We start from the raw sequence: 19693 nt of genomic DNA, 5'->3' as shown, positions 1-19693 counted from the left end.
AGCTGGAGGACACGCGTAACAAGAAAGATATGGGACAAACAATATGAACAGACGCTGATTCAATGTAATTTATCTTCAGGCCACCTCCAAAGACATGTCAAAAAAATAATGCTCTACAGAGAAATGAAGCCGATTTGGGTCAAAGTAAAACCAGTCAAACAAAAGTCATTCATTCACGTTTCTTCTTCGTTGGTCCAAGACACCTAAAGTGACAAAAAAAAAAAAGAGATGACAATTACAAACATGTAGCTCTTATTTTAAAGATAAATAAATGTACTACAGTAAGACACATTTGCTTAATAGTGAACTGAACCACGCCTCCCTCTGGCTCTAATAAGGAGAGATGATCTCACCATTATCCTGGTTTTAGCGGTGATATGTATGATGGATACGTTATGTCACGGGCTGAGGAGACATCAGGTCAAAATCGGAGAGATTTCTTGCAACCCAAACACCAGCTGCAAACAAGCCCAGGTTGACCAGCAGATTCCTGAAAAAAAAAAAAAATGAACACGACAAAACATGGACTGAGTCGCAATTGACGAGATTAAAGCTTTAAACGGAGCGAACAAAAACTACATTTACAAGCTGAAAATAAAAACACTAAATAGCTAAAAATGAGTTGGTAACTTGTGTGGTAATTTGATAAAACATGTATATCATAGTCTCAGTCTATAAACTACCTCTTACATATTTGAGCAATTCTGTACAGCAATCCCTTCTTATTTAACGACATGTGATATATTCACCGATGACTGCACGTATACAATAAGCCTGTATTGGTCGATATGTGAGCCCAGATTATTTCTTTATGTAGTTCTAATCTAATGTCTTGAAACAGGACCTTTTTTTTCCTCCAGACAGGGCCCTAAAATCCAGGTAATAAACCAGGACCCGCACAGGGGTCATGGGAGTGTTTAGCTGTTAGCGGTAGTCCGTTGACATACACTACGCCCTGCCGAGGACTCCTAGAATGTTGAGACCTCGGAGCAGTTACCCAACTAAACCCTTGATGCTGACTAAGTGGTTTGACTGAAGAGAGATTGGACGAGGCAAGGACAAATCTCCCTGACGCAGTGTGTGCTAACGTTAGCTAACGCGGCTAACAACCACACAGTTCAAACACACCACACACACGCACACATTCATCCACATTAACGCACCTTCTGAAGTCGTTTTTGTCCGTCGCAAACCGACAAGCTGAACCGACCCACTCCATCACACTGGAGGAAGGACCCTTTTTACCGTCTGCTCCGCTCATCTTGCTATCGTGCGTTACAACGACAGACGCGGCTACAACGAGGGGGAACCGACAACAGGAGGACGAGTTTAGATGTGACACAAGTACGGAGAGCGATAAAGCTCAAAATCCACGCGCCCTTAACACAAACTCGATTGTCATTATATGTCCAAAAGATGTCTGCCACCAGGTACCGTCGGTTCCTGAAGCTGTGTGAGGAATGGCCCCGGGACGAGGCCAAGAAAGCCCGGGATTTGGGGACGTTTCTGCGACAGAGAGTAGCCTCAGCCTTCCGCGAGGGTGAAAACACACAGGTACGTGTTTTTCACTGACACGGCACACGGCTACATAACACGGCGAGCTAAGCTAAGTGGATCATGTGCCGTCGACCTTGCCTGGTTGTTGATTTATTATCTGTGAAGCGTCTTTATGATCAACACTGTAATCACCAGTTTGTACCCGTTCGCACACCTTAAATGAACCAGGCAGAAAGGCTTTCATCACGTAGACAGTGTTTCATAGTTGGTACAAGTAGCCTACAGAGGTGACGTTACTTGTACTTAAGTATTTCTAATATATACTACTGTATATGTGTACATTCCTAGTAAACAAAAAAACAGATGTACAGTACACATTTTATAGTATTTTTTTCGTATTGTTATTGTGAATGTTTCTTTTTTATTTTCTCTCTCTCATCATCATCACACATACTATAAATCAGCTTTGCTCGGTGAACATCAATTCTACTTAATTTTCTTTCATAGAACAAATTACTATAACTTGTATTTTCAACTCAGTAATTTGTTGAATATGATTTTCTATATATAACAATTTACAATACAGTCAACAAAAAACACATTTCATCCGTTTGCACCTTTTATACTTTTCTTGTTCTCTTATAAATGTCAGTAAAATAGCTGGTTATATTTTTTTTTCATGGAATCTGTCTTTTATATTTTATTAATTTATTTATTTATTTTCCCCCCATTAGATCTCCGATCCAGAGAAGTGTGACCACATGTATGAAAGTTTGGCCCGCATTAATGATAATTTCTACAGACAACGAGTAAGTACAGTATATTATTCACATACAGTCAGGTCCATAAGTATTTGGACCGTGACACAACTATTCTAATTGTGCTTATTTACACAACAGCAATGGATTTGAAACTAATCATAACTGAGATCAGGTGACTGACCTGGCCATTGAAGAATATTCCATTCCTTTGCCATCAGAAGCTCTTGGGTTGTTTTCACAGCATGTTTTAGATCATTATCCATCTGCATTGTGAGGCGCCATCCAATCAGTTTTGTAGCATCAGGCTGAATCTGAACAGATAGTTTAGCTCTAAACACCTCAGAACTCCATCCTGCTGCTTCTATCAGCTGTGACATCATCAGTGAACACCAGCGACCCTGTTCCATTGGCCGCTAACAATGGAACGCCTACCTCCTCCAGAGTGCTCTTGACTTCAGTAGATGTTATGAAGGGGTTTTTCTTCACCACGGTACACCAATCGTTTTAACCTAATAATTGCCTCCTTTCACTTGCGTTGACACCTTTTTTGGTCCGCATGCTGAGAGTTCAAACTACCAACTGAATCCTGTTCTTGGCATCATTTGTCTTGAAACAGTGACAGAATAGAACACATCTGGCCATGAATCCGTTTGTCAGACAATTGTCCAATTTACTTTTGAGCCTCTGAAAATGTGTGTGGCTGTGATTCCTAAACGGTCATTGTGATTCTTTTTGTTTTAGACATTGAATTAAAGCTGAACGTCTACACTTCAACCACATGTTGACTGATTAGTTTCAAATCCATTGGGGTTGTGTAAATAAGCACAATTAGAAAAGTTGTGTCACGGTCCAAATACTTATGGACCTGACTGTATCTCACGTGCTTCTGTGTCTGCTACATCTACGCATTAGAGCTTTGCTGCCTAAAAAAATAATAATGGAGAACATTGTTTGGTGTGTCCATTCCCTTTTTAAATGCAACAGCTGAATGATAAATCCTTACGATACAATTCCCCACCAGAGTTTGTAACATGAAGTGTATATCAGAGAAGGGATAACTTCTCTGTCCTGTTCAAGACTACAGAGAACCGTGTGACTTTATGATGAGGATAATAAAGTACTTTTATAGTTTGTATTCACTCAGCGGTTAGGAGTATAAAAGGTATAAAAAGACTTCGGTGTATTTAATGCTAACATGTCTCTCTATCTGCTCACAGTTCCCTCGTGTAAGAGACACAAGCTTTACTGGAGTTACAGTGGAGGAGTGTAAATTGCTTTTGTCAGGTATGGATCAACATTATCACAGTTATGTTCATGACTATTTATCAAAGACACTTTTATTACAGTGAACTTTTATTTTCATCGTACAGGAAATGTGCAGCAGATGGACGAGGAGAAGAAGGGTTTGTGGAAGACGTTAATGGAACGATTCTCCAAATCTCCAGAAGACGCTCCAGAGAAAGCTCCTGAAAAATAACCTTTTCTTTCGCTCTCTCTCTCTCTCTCTCTCTCATTCTTTTCTTTTCTCATGACATGTATAGAAATAAAGATTATTGTTAACTTTAAGGACTGTTGTGGTGTTATTGTGATCTACTGTGTTGGGCTTTTCAAACTATTTCAACTCTGCAGGTGTTAATTGTGTCATTTGTAGCTTTTGAGGAATCAAAATGCAACAAAATATAAAGAAGGGTGATTGAAAAGGTAAACTAAGATGAAATCTACCTTCACCAAGGTTTTGCTTCTTTGTTCATTCATTCTGTTTGTTAGTCAGATTGTCTTAATGTGTGACAGATTTTAATCAACTTTGGTTAAACTTAATGTGAGCCAAGAACAAAGATTTCTTTTTTTGTTTTCGGGCCTTTTTAAAAGAATTTCTAACATAATAGGATCTCCATGAATATTCATTATGTTACACACTACAGAATTAACTAAAAGTAAAAAATATCTGGTACATTTTATGTCTGTAAATGCAGATTACCGATTCGATACCTGTTATCTTTTTCTCAAAGTGTGAACCTCGCTGGATGTCGAGTTGGTGACCTGCTGTGACATAAGGAATGGATTCAATAGTGATGAATTAGATACAAATCTTTATTTTAAATTGAGTTTCAGCAGTTACTAAAACACACGACTCTGGAATAAATGCACACATAAAATGAGACACTTTATATAGAAAACAATGACAGATCAGAGGCAGGCTGTCCTATCCTTGCTTATATGCTGCAGAGGAATGTAAACAAGTCTGCTAGACATACTATGGCAGCACCGTCTGTCTCCTACTCTTCTTTCTCACGGTTGTCTCTCCATATGCAGTAGTTGAGAGAGGTGGCGAGGCACAGCCAGGTCAGGTAGGGCGCCATCAGCAGTGTGGCAGTGCGGCTGATGGGATACCAAGACACCATGGTGGCTCCAACAACTCCAGTAAGAAGCACAATTTCCATGAGTGCCTAAAATTGGGCAATGAGAGGGTGTTAAATGGACATGTGGATGAAGGACATTAAGCTGTCCTCCCTCATAATCTTATGTGATAAACAAATAAAGTTTATGTTGTGAAACTTACCAATTTCAGCTTGTGTGCACGAAAGAAGATCGGAGTCCAGGCCCAGTTCAGAGCTAGCTGCAGCCCATAAAGTCCCAGTGGAACCAGTGCATCCTCAGTAAAACCTCCCAGCTCCTTCCACACCAGGTAGGAACCATACCTGCATAACAAAAATGTAAAAAAAAAAAAAAAAGAAGGTTAATTTAGATAAGGAGGTTGCATCACTGAATAAAGAAGATCAGAACAGAAGATCTCAGAGCCTGCATGAGCCAGTCATGATGACGCTTACCCCATTCCTGTATACAGACAGGTCCAGACTACGGGGAATGCTGCGTTTGGTGGACGCCATGATGGTTTCTGCAGGGTCGGGTACCAGGTCTTCACCTCTTTGCGCGTGATGTAACCCCCGTAGAGCCCCCCCAGGTGGGGCAGGGCGGTCATTCCAAGCATGGGCAGCCACATGTTCTGTGATAAAAGAGCAGCAGACACATTTGCGCTGTTTTAAGCTCTGCTCAGGCTGGGTATCAAACCTCAACACTATTTGAATATTGAGAAATGTGGCACTGGATTATTAATAATAAGGACAATAAGGAAATTAAAGCCCATGCGATACAATAAGACACAGAGCTGAGGAGAGCTGCAAAGTCAGTCAGGTGATAATTCTTCATCACTACTAAGGAGCCCCATTTATGGTCAGTTATTACTGCAAGACTGACTGATAAAATATCATTTCATTTAAGTATGTAAATAATGTAAAAAGAATGACGACCAATGTCTGTTGGCTAAGGACTATACCGTCATAAACCGAGTTATAAACTTTAGACAATAGTTACCAAGTATTTGGCAAAACATCAGAGTCACGTGACTGTCGGTCTACATAATAGGAACTTACGAAATACGTTCTATAACAACAGCAACACATGCTAGTTTTAAGCTAACGTTATCCGGTATTGTCTTCGATGTATGGAGGTATAGGACAGCACTGAACGACACTAGCCAAGTCAATGTTTCAGTAGCGCAAAGTTGCAGATAAAGATGCATTTACTGACCTTATATATTGACAGTAACGTAACTACCGTTGGGTTATAAGCTGCTACATGTTACGTACCCCTCAGTCAGTTGTCAGCGCCTCCGGACAGTTGCATGTATATTGGTTAGTCGGAGTAACTGAGGATACACCTCGACAGTGTGATAATATAGTTTGTTGAACGGGTAGGGCCGCCTTATCGGGTCGGTCAGTAGCAGACACTCCCCATGCTAACACACACGTACACATGCACGTACAAACACACACATGCGCACAGACACAGACAAACAATGTGACGTCGCAGCCTGGGTACCAACTGATTGGTCGCGAGGACGAAGTCAAGAGAGGGCTGGCGGTTGGGGAGTATTTGGGTAGCTAGCGAAATGATTATGTTGTATAACGCCAGCTACCGTGCTCCATTAAAAAAGGTCCAAAGATCATAAAACACTACCTTACTTCCTGGTCGGCCTGTTTCTACATTATGTATTTGTTTATTACTCCAAAACAGGCACAACTGGATCCGTGACTGCATAGGCAGCATCAGAGATTAAAAAAACCGTCAAGATAGTTTCCCGTAGTACCTCTCGTATTTAGCTTTTGCTCCTATGTGAGGTCAGTTTGTACGGAAAGCTACTTTAAATATTATTCTGGCTAGTAAAACGTGATAAAGACATTGAAATGGTAATGTAAAGCAATCTTACATACATGTAGAGTCTCGTAAAATGGTTGCACCATGTAATCCTTAAAGTAAAAGTCGAAATAAGATAATCCTATCAGCAACATATACTTAAAGTATCAAATATAAAAGTTCTCATTCTGCAGAATGGCAATTCAAAAGTGTTATGTTATTGATATAGCATATTATTTTGTTTTATCACCGACAAATACAAGATCATTTTGATGTTGTGGTTCGTCAATGTGGAGCCAATTTTAGATACTTAGTATACTGGGTAGTAGTATAATAGGCTTCTAAAGTAATAGTATCTAAGTATTAGTGGATGGCCTAAAAAAGTTAACATTTCCCTCTGAAATGTAGTTAAGTAAAGTAGACATATAATAAAGCATATAATGGAAATAGCTTATTTAAGTAAAGTAAAAGTCAAAATTGTCCTTGAGTAGAGTGAATTATTGAAAGTTTCTTAGGGAGTAAACAAGAGAGTTGCCGTCTTATCTTTATCAAATTTAATACGTCCTAATTATTTGTTGATAATATTTTGTACAACTAATCTGAATGTGCAAAGTAACTTAAGTTATTAAATAAATGGTGGAGCAGAAGTATAAAGTAGCAGAAAATGGAAATACTTAAGTAAAGTACGACTAGGCCTACATTACAATTGCACTAAAGTGCATTAGGCCAGGCTGCCTGTTTCCAGTCGTTATAATAAGCACACGAACCACCTGCTGGCTGTTGCCTCATATTACATGAAAGTGGTATCAATCGTCTCATCTAATTCCCAGTAAGAAAGTGAATTAGCATATTTTTTTTTTTTCTCCACAATATCAAACTATTCCTTTCAGTGATCAAAGAGAAGATGAATGTGAAAACACAGTGAAAGTCAAAGAGAAGTAGTAGGCTCATAATAACTGCTCGAGGATGACTTTAATAATAAAGCTTTGGAAAGAAAGCATCACATCAAAATAATAAAAATAAAAAGTCATGCACACACACTCATGAGGGGGATATTTAGAGTAAAATCTCGGGTAGAGATGCTCTCTCTTCCCAGTTCAGTTGTGTGTGTTTATTGCGGTCCCCCCTCCTCCTCGTCCGTCAGCCAGACACACCTTTCCTCTGTGGTCCTCCAGCGTTTCTTACCTTCTTGTCGCTCCTCTCAGCCTCGTTGTCTGGCGGTGAACTCTCACCCCAGCTGCTTGGGAAATGTCATACAGGCAGAGGCCCGTGCTGCAGTAGGGGGGCGTAAAAGGAGGAAAAAATAACAACATTTTTTACTGCTCTCACTGCATCTTTTATCCGCGTCTCCTGCCGTGTGAGAGCCACATGCCGCTACCAGCAGCAGCAGCAGCAGCAGCCGCCGCCGACAACTAATCGCAGTCTCAAAAGCTTATTTCGCATTAGGGCTAATATATATATATTTATATATATATATATATATATATATATATATATATATATATATAAAAAAAAAAATCCGTGCCAGACATGTGAGTATAGCAAACCATCGCTGTCGTCCTGACTGCTATGTGTTCACGCTATTGTATCCTCTCTCCAATGAGAACAAATGGTCATTGAACCGTGTCGTTGTGCATTTAGAGTCAGTGTGCGGGTTTCACGGTGTGCCGAGCTGAAGTCTCTGCACACTGACGGGGCAGATGAAGCCTCGCTGTCGGCTTGTTTTTGGGAGCTCTGCTGCGTCGGCTTGGCTAATTGAGCAAAAAAAAAAAAAGGCTGTGATTTTCCTGCTGTAAACAGCCCAGATGTAGGGGAAAGCCCATTCAATCAAAGGGATGCATGACAAGTGTCTATAAAGTAGCCTAGCTCTTCCTTTTCCTTCCTTCCTTCCTTCCTTCCTTTTTTTTTTTTTTTTTTTTTACATAGACTAGCTGTGAATTGGTGGTGTGGAGTCCAGCCTGGCATCTCCAGTCAGATGTTGGAGGCCCCGGTTACAGTACACATAATGCGGCGGTGTTGATCTGAAATCGGTTTTGTAGGGGCTATGTGAGGGTGACATGGAGCAGAAATCACAAGAGCAGAACTGAGCACCAAAAAAAAAAAGAAAACCCCCCAAAAGACAGGAGCTGTTGCTGTGTGTTATTGTCCAGAGCTGTGAGCACAGATGTCTAAGATTGTTTTAGAAGTGTTGCCTTTTTTTTCATTCCTGATTTAAAGATACACCGTTTGTGATTTCCAGTAAGAACTTTACAGGAAACTCTCTGTACTGTAAGACCAAAAAGCATAGTATTCTTTTAATAATTTGTAATATTTGGTCTGGTTTGTTGGCGATTGTATATATGGATGCACTAGTCAGCTATTTCTATCCCGATCTGGCCATACTTAAACTCAGGTTATTAGTCATGTTCAGTTTAAAATCTGGTTACCATGTTGTTGTTTTTATTCATAGCAACATGTTGTGGGACTTAATCTAAGCCAGCAGCCCACTGGGAATGTAAAAAATGAAGTTATTAATTTCATAATAATATTGACAAGGAAACTGAATATTGCTAGATGTTTTGCAATCGTGATTTTAAAGGCTTTTTTTTCTCCCGGACATTTTATATTGACATTGAATAATAGAGAGGTGACAGGAAATGAGGGAAGAAAGAGGAAGGATGACACGCAGCAGGTTCAGGCCACCGGCATGCCCTGAGTCCACATACATTTCTGCTAAAAATTGATATTTGATGCTTGCTTGTAGTTGGAGATTTATGTACATACAAGTTCTAAACCTGAATGTTGTTAACGCTTCCAGGGGGGAGAACATGATGCTTCTCTTGAAGATGTCAGTCCAACAAACCAACAGGCTTGTGACGACGATGCCCAGTCGAAGATCCTGGGATTGATACGTGAATCCCTTAACGCCGATGGCCTGGGCTGAGTAAGACGTGTGTGTGTGTGTGTGTGTGTGTGTGTGTGTGTCTGTTCCTTGAATCTGGATGATCAATGTTGTGTTGTCTTGAGTTGGATAACTGGCATTCAATTGCTGATATTGTCATTGGCCGTGGGTGATGATGGTTGCTTCCACGACAGGTTTCAGCTGGCCTGCTGAAGCTATGGGGAGCTGTTGGAGCTGTTTGTACAGAGACTCCATCCGAGACAACCATCTCACCAAATTTAAGGTAAATAATCCCACATTTACTTTCAATTCAACACACTTCTTTGGATCTTTTGGGCTAGTAATCGCCTGTGTATCCCCACCACTAAGTGTATTGCAATAATCTTTCTCTCCGTGTAATATATTTCGCCTCTCTGTTCTAGGTCACCAATGTGGACGATGAGGGCAACGAGCTGGGCTCTGGGATCATGGAGCTCACCCAGACCGAGCTCATTCTTCACACGCGTAAGAGAGACGCCATCCGGTGGCCGTATCTCTGCCTGCGCCGCTACGGCTACGACTCCAACCTGTTTTCTTTCGAGAGCGGCCGTCGCTGTCAGACCGGGCAGGGTAAGCAACTCTTCCTCTGCGGAGTCACGGTTAGAGCTGGGCGATGTGGATACAATCAAATATCACGGTGTTTTTGAACCAATACCTCTATATCAATATGGAGACAATATAAATAATCATCAGTAACGTGGATATAGAGAATAAGTGGGTAAAGGTAAATAATAGAACAGCTACAATGGTTAAGTTCATAAAATAAAAAAAAATCACTTTACTGTAATGCAGCCTTTAAAACTAGGAACAAAACAACACTTGGTACATCACGATATCCAAAATCTAAGAGGATATCTAGTCTCACAATCACAATATCAATATTCCAGAATATATCACCCAGCCCTACTCATGATGATGATGTTTTTTCTATTTTCTAGTTACAGTAACGTTGGCTGAATGCCATGTGGCGGCTTCAGTTTCAGGGTCCTGTTATTGTGCATGCTGGCACACGGCGTCATGACTTACCGGGACACTTTAATAGAACGGAGCACTCGTGTTATTAGTTAGACCTGTGCCTTTTTCTACTGTGACTAATCAAAATAACTGCTGTGAAAAAAAAAAAAGACTCACGCCGTATTCAGAGTACACAATATCGGCGCGATAATGGCCCGACCCAACATGAGCATTTGGTCCAATGGGATTCATTTGAGATTTTTGCCGAAAATTAGCTTTTTAAGGCAAACGCAAAATGCAGTCGTCAGAATTAAAAGGCCAACGTTAGGCTATAAACTATCTAAACCACGGTCACATGGGCGTGAGGATACACAACGAGGTTATAAAGGCGAAGTTTGGCGTGATGACGTTTAGTAGTCTAATTTAGCCACTTGTTTTAGCCACAGCTGCCTTTTCTAAGACATGTAAAAGCTTAACAATTATCTAGAGGGGTATTTATTTACTGATGTATTTTATATTGTGGAACAAAACGTTCTAAAATCTTAAGCTTCTGTTAACCACAGACCTTATTTCAGGCATCTAACCAAAAACTCTGATGTTAAAAAAAAAAAAAAAAAAAAAGCGAACTCATTTACGGGTTTTAGGTCTCATTCCTGTAGCATTACGTTACATTACAGGCATTTAGCAGACACTTTTATCCAAAGCGACTTACAATTCAGTATCTATCTACCGTAGGCACAGCTACGGGAGCAGTTTTTGGGGTTAAGTGTCCTGCTCAAGGACACATTGACATGAGACTAGCTGGAGCCGGGGATCGAACCACCGACCCTTTGATTGAAAGGCAGCCCTGCTCTCCACTTAGCCTCGGTCACCCACTCTACTAGGTTGGGTTAACTCATTCGAAACTAGTTGTTTAACCACGTCGGGAATCAAACGTGTTTGTAGAGAAAGCCTGTCTTCACAAAGAGCCCTAAAAGTCCTTCTGAGAACCTGAAGAAATAGCTTAAACATCCAATTTGAAGATGTATTTATTTTTTTTACTCTCCGAGCCCCTTTGGCAAATTACATGGAGAAGAGGCATCCCATGTGTGCTTATAACCACCTTGTAATGTAAACAGTGTAAGATGTTAAAGCTTTCTTCAAGGGTTTGAAGGACCAAATATTACTTTGTAAACAAAGTGACATTTTCTGGCGACTAATTGTAACTAACACAATGTTGTTAATTTTTGCCGGTTTGATTAGGAATCTTTGCATTCAAGTGTTCCCGGGCAGAAGAGATCTTCAATCTGCTCCAGGAGCTGATGCAATGTAACAGCATCAACGTGGTGGAAGAGTCTATGATGATGAGTCGCAGTGGTCACACACCAGAGATGGAAATGTCTCGCACGCCACAGACTCCCAACAGTGAGTCACACCCCCCCCCCCCCCCCCCCCCCCCCCCCCCCCACACACACACACACACACACACACACACACACACACACACACACACACACACACATACGCACAAGTAAAGATAATTATACACTTGAGATTAATTGTAGAACTTGCAGCCAGCAAAGGAGCAGTAAATTTAGAAGATTTTTTGGAGTTATTAATAGACACTGAGTCACAGGTGCAAAGGTATCCAAATACACCAAGTAAAGCTGAGACACAGACTGCAGCCCTAAACCCTACATATGGCTAGTTAGGGCTGGGTGAAAAGTTGCTATTATGAATCTTGTATCCAGCTGAAAGATTGTGGCTCAAAGCACACCTGTTTAAATGGATATTAGGTTGAATCATACCCGGTACAGTATAACATTCAGATTGTTTTTGGATGATTTGTATTAATATTAGTCTCAAAAACCATTGCCAAGAAGCTTCTAAATAGAGTCGCAAGACGACAAAGGTGACATCTGGAATGTCCTCACAGATATGGGAGTTCAGCCGTAAACAAAGTGAAGCGGGTGAACAGTGCAATTATAGGACCGATGTCATTTGGAATTACATCGGTTATGTCAGAATTAGTGATTTCACTTCTTCAGAGATCATGATCCTCATTGTTAATAAGGTAAAGTATTTTTCAGTTAAAAGCTTAGCTAGCATGGAAACTGAGACTGTATGGACTAAGTCAATGAATGTGTGATACCAGTCATTTGGCATATATGACCAACCTGATGACGGCAGGATGGCTGGGAATATTTGGGGATTAAACACCCTATATTGTTTCATTTGAGAGCATCTGTTTTTATTTTTCATTTTTCTGTAGCTGTGTCAGGGTTTGACTACATTTATAAAGTCAAAATATTTAAATAATGCTTCATGAAATTACAATAGATCGAGTAATTCAAACAGGAGAACATAAGAAACTGGAGTGTAGATGACAAAATATGTTGATTGAAAGACTTCTCTAGGCCCTTTTTAAAGCTTGATACTATTCATTACACATCATTTTCTCTGGGCATGTTTGTCGAACCACCAGATATAAAAAAAAATGAAGAAAAAGCCGTCTTGCATTTCATTTCTCTGTGTCTTCATATTGTCATACGTTTGCTGTGTTTGCAGCTCCAGCGTTCCCTGTCCAGGCTTTTCCTAATGGCTACCCTGGTTATCCAATCAGAGGGGATTCCTCCCAACCCTCTGTTGCTGATGATCATGGACATGGCCTCATGGGTTTGGAAGACCAGGTAAGACCGATTCATGCTCCTTACAGTTCACTGTACCTGTGCCAGTTCACAATGTGACTCTATTTTTGTTGTCCCCAACAGACCCACACCTATGTAAATACTGTTAGTATGGAGGGGGATCTCTCTATGCGTCACTGTGTGCACTCCCTGCCCGAGGTGCGGCCCGGCTCTTTCCCTGAACCGACGCGAGGAGCCATGCCTGTCGGGGGTCAAGGAAATCCCCCGTCCAACCTGCGGTGCTGTCCTCTGGAGGAGCACAACGATCCTCAGGTGTTCTTGCAGCCGTCCTCGCAGGAGGTCAAATTCATGCTCGGCCCCACTCCGGCACAACGCCATCTGCTGGAGAGAGAGCGGGAGAGAGAGCGGGAGAGGCACGGCCACAATCCTCACAACCTGCAGCCAGCAGAGGGTGCAACAGGCTCGGAGACGGAGGGAGACGAGCCCTCTATGCACCTCTGCAACTCTCACTCCTATCACCATTTCCATCACCACGCGCATCGGCACCCGGGCCTCGAGCACTCGGACAGCTGCCAGAGCGGCGAACTCACCTACGAGAACATCAACGGGCTGAGGAGCGGCCGCAAGCAGCGGCTGAGTCCCAGCAGCGTGTCGCAGTCTCTGGGTTCAAGCAGCAGCAGCAGCACTGGGGACAGTCACACCCACTCGCTGCTGCACCCACACGCCCTCGGCCCGTCTTCTCTCCCTCCGCAGGGCTACGCCTGCGAGAGGGGCATGGGCGGAGGCCATCGTCGGACAGCTCTGCTTAACTACGAGAACCTGCCCTCTCTGCCGCCGGTGTGGGAGTACAGCGCTCTGCAGCGGGACGACGAGCAGGAAGAGGAAGACGATGAGCAGGATGAGGAGGAATACGAGGAAGAGGAGGAAGACTTTGATGAGTACGAGTTCTCAGAGGGCCCCGGGACACCCAACGGGTATCACCAGGATGGTCGGGGAATCCACAGAGATGCCCTGCAGAACTATGTCAACACAGAGCAGGTCCAGCCGCCCCGGCTCCGGCACGCCTGCCCCCCGCATCCACGGCCCTGTCAGCCAGACAGAGGGGGGCGAATATTTAGCTTTGATTTCCGCAGACGATCGAGGTCAGGGGTCGGAGGCTGCGAGCACGGCCACATGCCTCCATCCCGGCAGCTGAATTACATCCAGGTGGACCTAGAGGGAGAACCTCCCTGCCAAGCCCTCAGCGGCGGGGGTGCCCCGACCCAGCCACAGCACCAGCGCCTACCACCCAAAAAATGTGGCCCACAGGCACCCCGGCGCAGCGAATGCTACGCAGTCATCGACCTAAAGAAGACCGCTGCCATGTCCAACCTGCAGAAAGCTCTGCCCAGGGATGATGGGACTTCCAGAAAGACTCGCCACAACAGCACAGACCTGCCTCTGTAAACGGTGTTTCGAACTGAAGAGGAACGATGAAGACAGACGAAGGCTTATCCTCATTTTAGCACACTGGACCCTTCACTGTCATCCATCCATTCAACTGTCGGGCTGACTAATGCAGTACAGGTACCTAATTAGAAACTTACTGAAACCTATCTGTGCGTGTAAAAGGAAATGAGGAATCTCTTGAGGAGAATTTGCCATTTTATTCCGTGTTATTTATTAAATATGTGTGTTTGCAGTGTTTACTGCAAAGCTGTTTGCTGGATATATGAATATTTATATATATATATAAAAGCATAAAATCACATAGATATATGTGAGTATATGTTTTTATATACATATATATATATATATATATATATATAAATAAGATTTTATGCTTTGCTATGACTAAGAGCAGAGTCCTCTGTTTTCAGTGGAAGCTGTCATTGCCATACTGTATCAGCACATTTTAATTCATAAACCCATCTCCACTCGCACATATTATTGTTCCTATCATTTAGTTATCCTACATCAATGTGGCTTTTTTGCTCAAATACTATGAGAGTCCAAAAAAATGTGACCCTCACTACAATAGAAGTCGAGTTCGTCGTCGTCGTCGTTGACATGAAGGAAGGTTAACGGTTCCTCCAAGATACTGGCCAATATTCATACCTCATCACAAGCATTTACAGGCTGATAGCGTGGCTAGTAGTAGAGACCATTATTTGTTACTATATGCCTATAGAGCATTTTGCACACAATCCTATGGAATTGTATTTTATCCTATTTTAGGGAATGGTTTCGTCCAGTCCAAGAATGAAATGAACAGAAGAGACGGCGATATTAGCAGAAGTATACTAAACTGAATGATGGTAAAAGTAGCACACACGGATTAAACGAGCTTTGCTCCCTCCTATCCACATGCAGCAAATGAAAAAGTAGCATATCATCCTCGATCACACCTCCCGCACAGCATCCCAGACCTGCAGGAGGTCCACGCAGTTTACGCTTTGTCACGTTGCACTTTTGACCCTGGGCCACTGAAACGCTCTTTGTCTCTACTCCCACTCCGCTGGAGCCGCCGGTTCGACCGTGTTCCTTTTTTTTTTTTTTTTTTACCAAAAGCAGGGGGCCAAATATTTCATGGACATTCGTAGTCAGCATCGTAGATGGGGATTTATTTACATGTTTTGATGGAGACATCAACAACCTCAAATAGTGGCATTAAGCTATAACCTCACATAAAAAAAAAAAAAAGTGCTGAATCTATCATTTGTTCGGCTATCGGGTGTGAATGGTCTGTTTTGGTCTTAAAGGGTAATCAAGTGTGTCGCAATGTCATGCAGTGACGATTTATGTGAGGCTATTTATCAATCGTAGTCAGATATTTATCTATTTATTTATTTATTTATTTAGGAATTATTTTTTAATTACTAATTGTAATCATTTTTTGTTTTCCATTTGATGACCAGCATTTTGTAATCCAGTTGGTAATATGGAGACCAAAGTTTCACCTCAAATTATCACTGGACTCTGGTGTGTTACTGTTATAAACTGTGCTTAATTATATTTTCAAAAGGAAAGAGAGAAAAACAAAAAACAAAGACTGTATTTATATTTGAAGTGCCAAAACTTATTTGCAAACTGTATGATGAATAAAATCAAAAAAACGTGCCATTAGGATTTGTAGGAAAGCATGAGGCGATTGACGGTTTAGGACACACACACACACACACACACACACACACACACACACACACACACTTTTTTGAAAAATCCAACTTTTTAAGAATAGATTAACGACACATTCCACCTCATCCGCATTGACAGCCATTTGGGAGCGAGATATAAGAATGGTGTGTAGTCTGATAATCACAGCCAGGGTGGTTTTATGCTGCTACATGTACATACTAACAGTAGCCCAATGTAAGCTACAGGTACTTGTCAAAAATGAAAAAAAACGTACGTATTTTAACCTATGCGATGTCAGATCTTTTACCATATGTTTAATTGCTAATAGAAGTAGCATTGTTGTGTTCTTCTGAGATCATTTCTGAGCAGTAGAAATATTTAATGTACCATTTCGGAGGATGTTTCATTTGGCCAATACTTCATTTCATTGATTGTTTTTCTTGACAAGCTGTCTGACAGGAGAGGCAGCGGAAGCACAGGCCCACTGGTGCTTTCGTCTTTCTGTTGGGCGCTCGCATCAAGGTGATGTGTTCAGCTGACGTAGGATAGTCAAATGTTGGAGAGTTGCAGATGGCAGTGGCATTTAGCTGTTGATCAATAAGGGGCGAAAATACAAATTCTCAAATTCTGATGAGGAAGTTGTTTTTTTTGGCTTCTGTGTGACATGAGGTGCAAATCAAAGACGCTTTTTTTAAATTGATTAGAGCAAAACAAAACGGCTTAAAGTTTGTGATTGTTGCTTCTGATCGGTGCTGTTTGGATATTTATTTTACATTTCATACATTTTATTTAGATGTTTAATTACGAATGAGAACTGTGAAAAGCAGTCAGATTAAAGCTAGATACAGGCAACGTTTGGCCATCAGATGGTTCCCAAACTCACACAGTCTATTACTATGTTATGTCTAGATGTAATACATTTTAATTTTCTGACACATTTGGAGGGCCATCTCATTTTGTCCAAAATTCAAATGGGATTCAATTTCCGATGACAACTGAAAAAGTCCACATAGTTAAGAAACTGCAGCCAGCAAATGTTTGGCATTTGTGGTTTAAAAATGTATTCAAATTGTTGACTATTTTGTTGTCAGAGAAAAGCATGGAAATCGGTACTTGTGTCGTTGATCGATGATATTTTTCAGCGCTACTGGTTAGATGGTAACAACAAGGTGAGCGTTCCCAACACAGAAGCTTTAAAAAAAAAAAAAAAAAAAAATCAAAAGTTGATGGTTTGTATTTTTGCTTGATCATCATACTTTAATATGACATTTAAAAAAAAAAGAAGTATATTCTATAAAAAAAACAGGCCAACTTTTAGAGGACATTTTTGACTGTATTTGCAAAGATATTGTCATGATACATTGAAAGGATGTTTACATTTTTGCAATAATAGGTGAATTATTTTTTTGTCAAATCTAATTCAGACCAATGTGTGAAGTGTGAAATTTAAATAGTAGTCTATAGAGCTGTGGGCTTAGTGTATTTAATCGCCTGTTTTTCTGTGAATCAGCATTCTTATTTTTTTTTTTAATTTCAGGTACAATGTTTACTTTTCAATCTTCATAGTACAAATTCCAGCTATGATAGTAAAAAAAAAAAAAAAAAACCTTAAAAAAAAAAAAAGATGCCTATTTCCTTGATTGTCTGACACTGTGTTTGTTTAAACTCACATTAACGGTGCCATACCGTAGGTGGCCATTGCCAGTACTTAAATTAAATTCCATTGTATTAATCTTTTCAAACCATGTTTCATACAGGAATCAGAAAGTGTTTCATCTAATTTCTCAGACTATTGTTACATGTGGTTTTATGGTCATTTTGGAAGAAAAAAAAAAAGAAAAATATCCATGTTGAAATATGTTAACTATCTTTGTTATAACGCAGTAACCTCACCACCACCCCAAAAACCAGTCAACCGTGATTACGGCATCATTAACCCACACTCCTCTGTTTACTGATTAATAATCAAAATAAATAGATGTGTTCAGTAATTGCTTTTCAAAAATACGCTCATGTGATCTCATTGCACTCGAGTTCAAATGAAGTGCCGCCCCCCCCCCCCCCCCCCCCATAACTCACTGGCTCGGGGCTGATGCTATCTCGAACGTTTAGTTTTCATCACCTTCAGTGTTTATGCTCGAGGCGTTATTTCACACAGGTGTCTGTGAAATTTAAATTACGCCTCTCGCAGGTGCGATCCGTTCTGCGGGGCAAGGGGCCAAAGGTCGAGGTAACATCTCCTATCAGTTCCCCAAACTGAATTTATTGAATGGGTTGTTTAACAAAAGGGCTTGCTCTGTGTTTACTGTACAAACATGAACGCCATTTAGTCCATTTAAAAAAAAAAAAAAAGAAAAAGAAAAAGAAAATCTCACTGTGCCTTTCATTTTCAAGCTGGAGTATTGTTTTCCTTTGCTGTTTAAGAGGGCGACCTGTTGTGAGGAAAAAAATAAATAAAAGAACCGCCTGTAGAAAGTTTGAAGTGTGACACAGCTGGAAGGAGCTTTAGTCAAAGTGGTTTCATACTTCAAGATGTAGCTGGAAAAAAGGGCCCACTCTTGTTTTACACCATACTGTTTATTTTTATTTTTAATTGTTTGTTTAAAGGAAAGTTTTAACATTTTGGGAAACACATTTCTTGCCGAGTAAGAGCAGAAGATCGATGCCACTCTCATGTCCGTGGGATTAATATAAGGCTACAGCTCACGGATGGTTCGTTTAGCTTAGCATAAACGACTAGCCTGACTCCAAACCTGCCCACCAGCCCCCCTAAAGCCGTTCGGCCTCTTTTTTGTTTATTCTATTTAATCTATAACAAAATGTAAAAACAATAAATCCAGAAAGTCACTGCCAAATGATTTGGCACGAAATAAATTCTCGTTTCGTCGACGCTAGATGAGAGTGGTATCAACCGTCTCATCGAACTCTTTGGCAAGAACGTGAACATCCGAGAACTTTTCCTTTTATTGTTGTCATTGAAGTTGAATGAGTTGTCGTTTTTTTTTTTGTTGTTTTTTTTGAGATTACACGAGTCATGATTTTTAATAATCTGTTTAATGGTTTAGGAGATGCAATGAAAACAGCCAAACTCGGTGTGACTGAAAAGGTGTTCAAACAAAGTATGTTCCGTAGCATATGCTGTTAAATATGAGTTAAGATTGCGATTTGCGTTTGTCATTGTAATGCCGCGTGGCTGCGGTGCACTCCATGATTCCTCGTCATCAGCCGCCATTTCTTCTCATAGTGCTGAAGAATGTGGAAATAAAAGAGACATTTCTTTTTCTGTACTTTTCCGATTTGTAACCGCTGAAAATGTGTAACGTACATCAGATTAAAACGAATACAGTAAGAGTAGAAAGCAAAAAAAAAAGAAAAAGAAAAGGCCAGCGACACGGTGTGCACCTTAATGCTCCACATCTTCATCCGCGGTTTATCATCAGCATCTCTCAAGTGATTCTGTGTCATCTTTAAAATGACAGAACGTCACAAATGACATATTGTGAAACCTCAACTTCCTGTCCATGCTATGAGATAGATCTCTGTCAAAATACTGAAAGTATCAGAAAACTGTAATATCTCTGTAATATTATTATTATTATTATGTTTTTTTGTTTTTTTTTAAT

At 40.9% G+C, this 19693-nt stretch overlaps 4 protein-coding genes across 5 annotated transcripts; 2 read left to right on the top strand and 2 right to left on the bottom strand.

Moving 5' to 3' along the window:
* Nucleotides 1–55: 55 nt before the first annotated feature.
* On the bottom strand, nt 56–1315 carry tomm6 (translocase of outer mitochondrial membrane 6 homolog (yeast)). Its single transcript, XM_068712133.1, has 3 exons — nt 1164–1315; nt 354–490; nt 56–203 (listed from the first exon to the last, which is right to left on the bottom strand). Exons 1-2 carry the CDS (start codon nt 1259–1261, stop codon nt 394–396), a joined length of 195 nt encoding a protein of 64 aa, XP_068568234.1. The 5' UTR covers nt 1262–1315; the 3' UTR covers nt 56–203; nt 354–393.
* uqcc2 (ubiquinol-cytochrome c reductase complex assembly factor 2) lies at nt 1308–3824 on the top strand. The gene is made up of 4 exons (XM_068712132.1): nt 1308–1554; nt 2232–2306; nt 3476–3542; nt 3629–3824. The coding sequence occupies exons 1-4, from the start codon at nt 1417–1419 to the stop codon at nt 3733–3735; spliced, it is 387 nt and encodes a 128-aa protein (XP_068568233.1). The 5' UTR covers nt 1308–1416; the 3' UTR covers nt 3736–3824.
* Nucleotides 3825–4331: 507 nt separating this feature from the next.
* Nucleotides 4332–6078, bottom strand: tspo (translocator protein). Of its 2 annotated transcripts, none has more exons than XM_068712131.1 (4): nt 5847–6078; nt 5087–5262; nt 4819–4957; nt 4332–4705 (listed from the first exon to the last, which is right to left on the bottom strand). In XM_068712131.1, the coding sequence occupies exons 2-4, from the start codon at nt 5257–5259 to the stop codon at nt 4535–4537; spliced, it is 483 nt and encodes a 160-aa protein (XP_068568232.1). In that variant the 5' UTR covers nt 5260–5262; nt 5847–6078; the 3' UTR covers nt 4332–4534. The 2 variants fall into 2 exon arrangements, with proteins under 2 accessions (XP_068568232.1, XP_068568231.1); XM_068712130.1 differs by having other exon boundaries at nt 5906–6076.
* Nucleotides 6079–7921: 1843 nt separating this feature from the next.
* frs3 (fibroblast growth factor receptor substrate 3) lies at nt 7922–14660 on the top strand. Its single transcript, XM_068711698.1, has 7 exons — nt 7922–7984; nt 9250–9382; nt 9528–9616; nt 9756–9942; nt 11569–11730; nt 12874–12995; nt 13077–14660. The coding sequence occupies exons 3-7, from the start codon at nt 9551–9553 to the stop codon at nt 14397–14399; spliced, it is 1860 nt and encodes a 619-aa protein (XP_068567799.1). The 5' UTR covers nt 7922–7984; nt 9250–9382; nt 9528–9550; the 3' UTR covers nt 14400–14660.
* Nucleotides 14661–19693: the final 5033 nt, after the last annotated feature.

The sequence above is a fragment of the Cebidichthys violaceus genome, unplaced genomic scaffold (genome assembly GCF_023349555.1).
Source record: "Cebidichthys violaceus isolate CVI_PGR_0920_01 unplaced genomic scaffold, fCebVio1.0.p SCAF_17, whole genome shotgun sequence".
Lineage (NCBI taxonomy): Eukaryota > Metazoa > Chordata > Actinopteri > Perciformes > Stichaeidae > Cebidichthys > Cebidichthys violaceus.
The sequence above is the reverse complement of the archived record's forward strand: the minus strand, read 5'-3'. Positions and strand labels throughout refer to the sequence as shown.

Excerpts from the sequence above, each read along its gene's own strand:
- tomm6 (XM_068712133.1), bottom strand. The coding sequence starts at position 1,261 with ATGAGCGGAGCAGACGGTAAAAAGGGTCCTTCCTCCAGTGTGATGGAG. Across the intron at positions 491-1,163 it reads GACAAAAACGACTTCAGAAG|GAATCTGCTGGTCAACCTGG; the intron begins GTGCGTTAATGT and ends TTTTTTTTTCAG.
- uqcc2 (XM_068712132.1), top strand. The coding sequence starts at position 1,417 with ATGTCTGCCACCAGGTACCGTCGGTTCCTGAAGCTGTGTGAGGAATGG. Across the intron at positions 1,555-2,231 it reads GCGAGGGTGAAAACACACAG|ATCTCCGATCCAGAGAAGTG; the intron begins GTACGTGTTTTT and ends TCCCCCCATTAG. Across the intron at positions 3,543-3,628 it reads GTGTAAATTGCTTTTGTCAG|GAAATGTGCAGCAGATGGAC; the intron begins GTATGGATCAAC and ends TTCATCGTACAG.
- tspo (XM_068712131.1), bottom strand. The coding sequence starts at position 5,259 with ATGTGGCTGCCCATGCTTGGAATGACCGCCCTGCCCCACCTGGGGGGG. Across the intron at positions 4,958-5,086 it reads TGTCTGTATACAGGAATGGG|GTATGGTTCCTACCTGGTGT; the intron begins GTAAGCGTCATC and ends TTTGTTATGCAG. Across the intron at positions 4,706-4,818 it reads GTGCACACAAGCTGAAATTG|GCACTCATGGAAATTGTGCT; the intron begins GTAAGTTTCACA and ends GCCCAATTTTAG.
- frs3 (XM_068711698.1), top strand. The coding sequence starts at position 9,551 with ATGGGGAGCTGTTGGAGCTGTTTGTACAGAGACTCCATCCGAGACAAC. Across the intron at positions 11,731-12,873 it reads CACGCCACAGACTCCCAACA|CTCCAGCGTTCCCTGTCCAG; the intron begins GTGAGTCACACC and ends CTGTGTTTGCAG. Across the intron at positions 12,996-13,076 it reads TCATGGGTTTGGAAGACCAG|ACCCACACCTATGTAAATAC; the intron begins GTAAGACCGATT and ends TGTCCCCAACAG.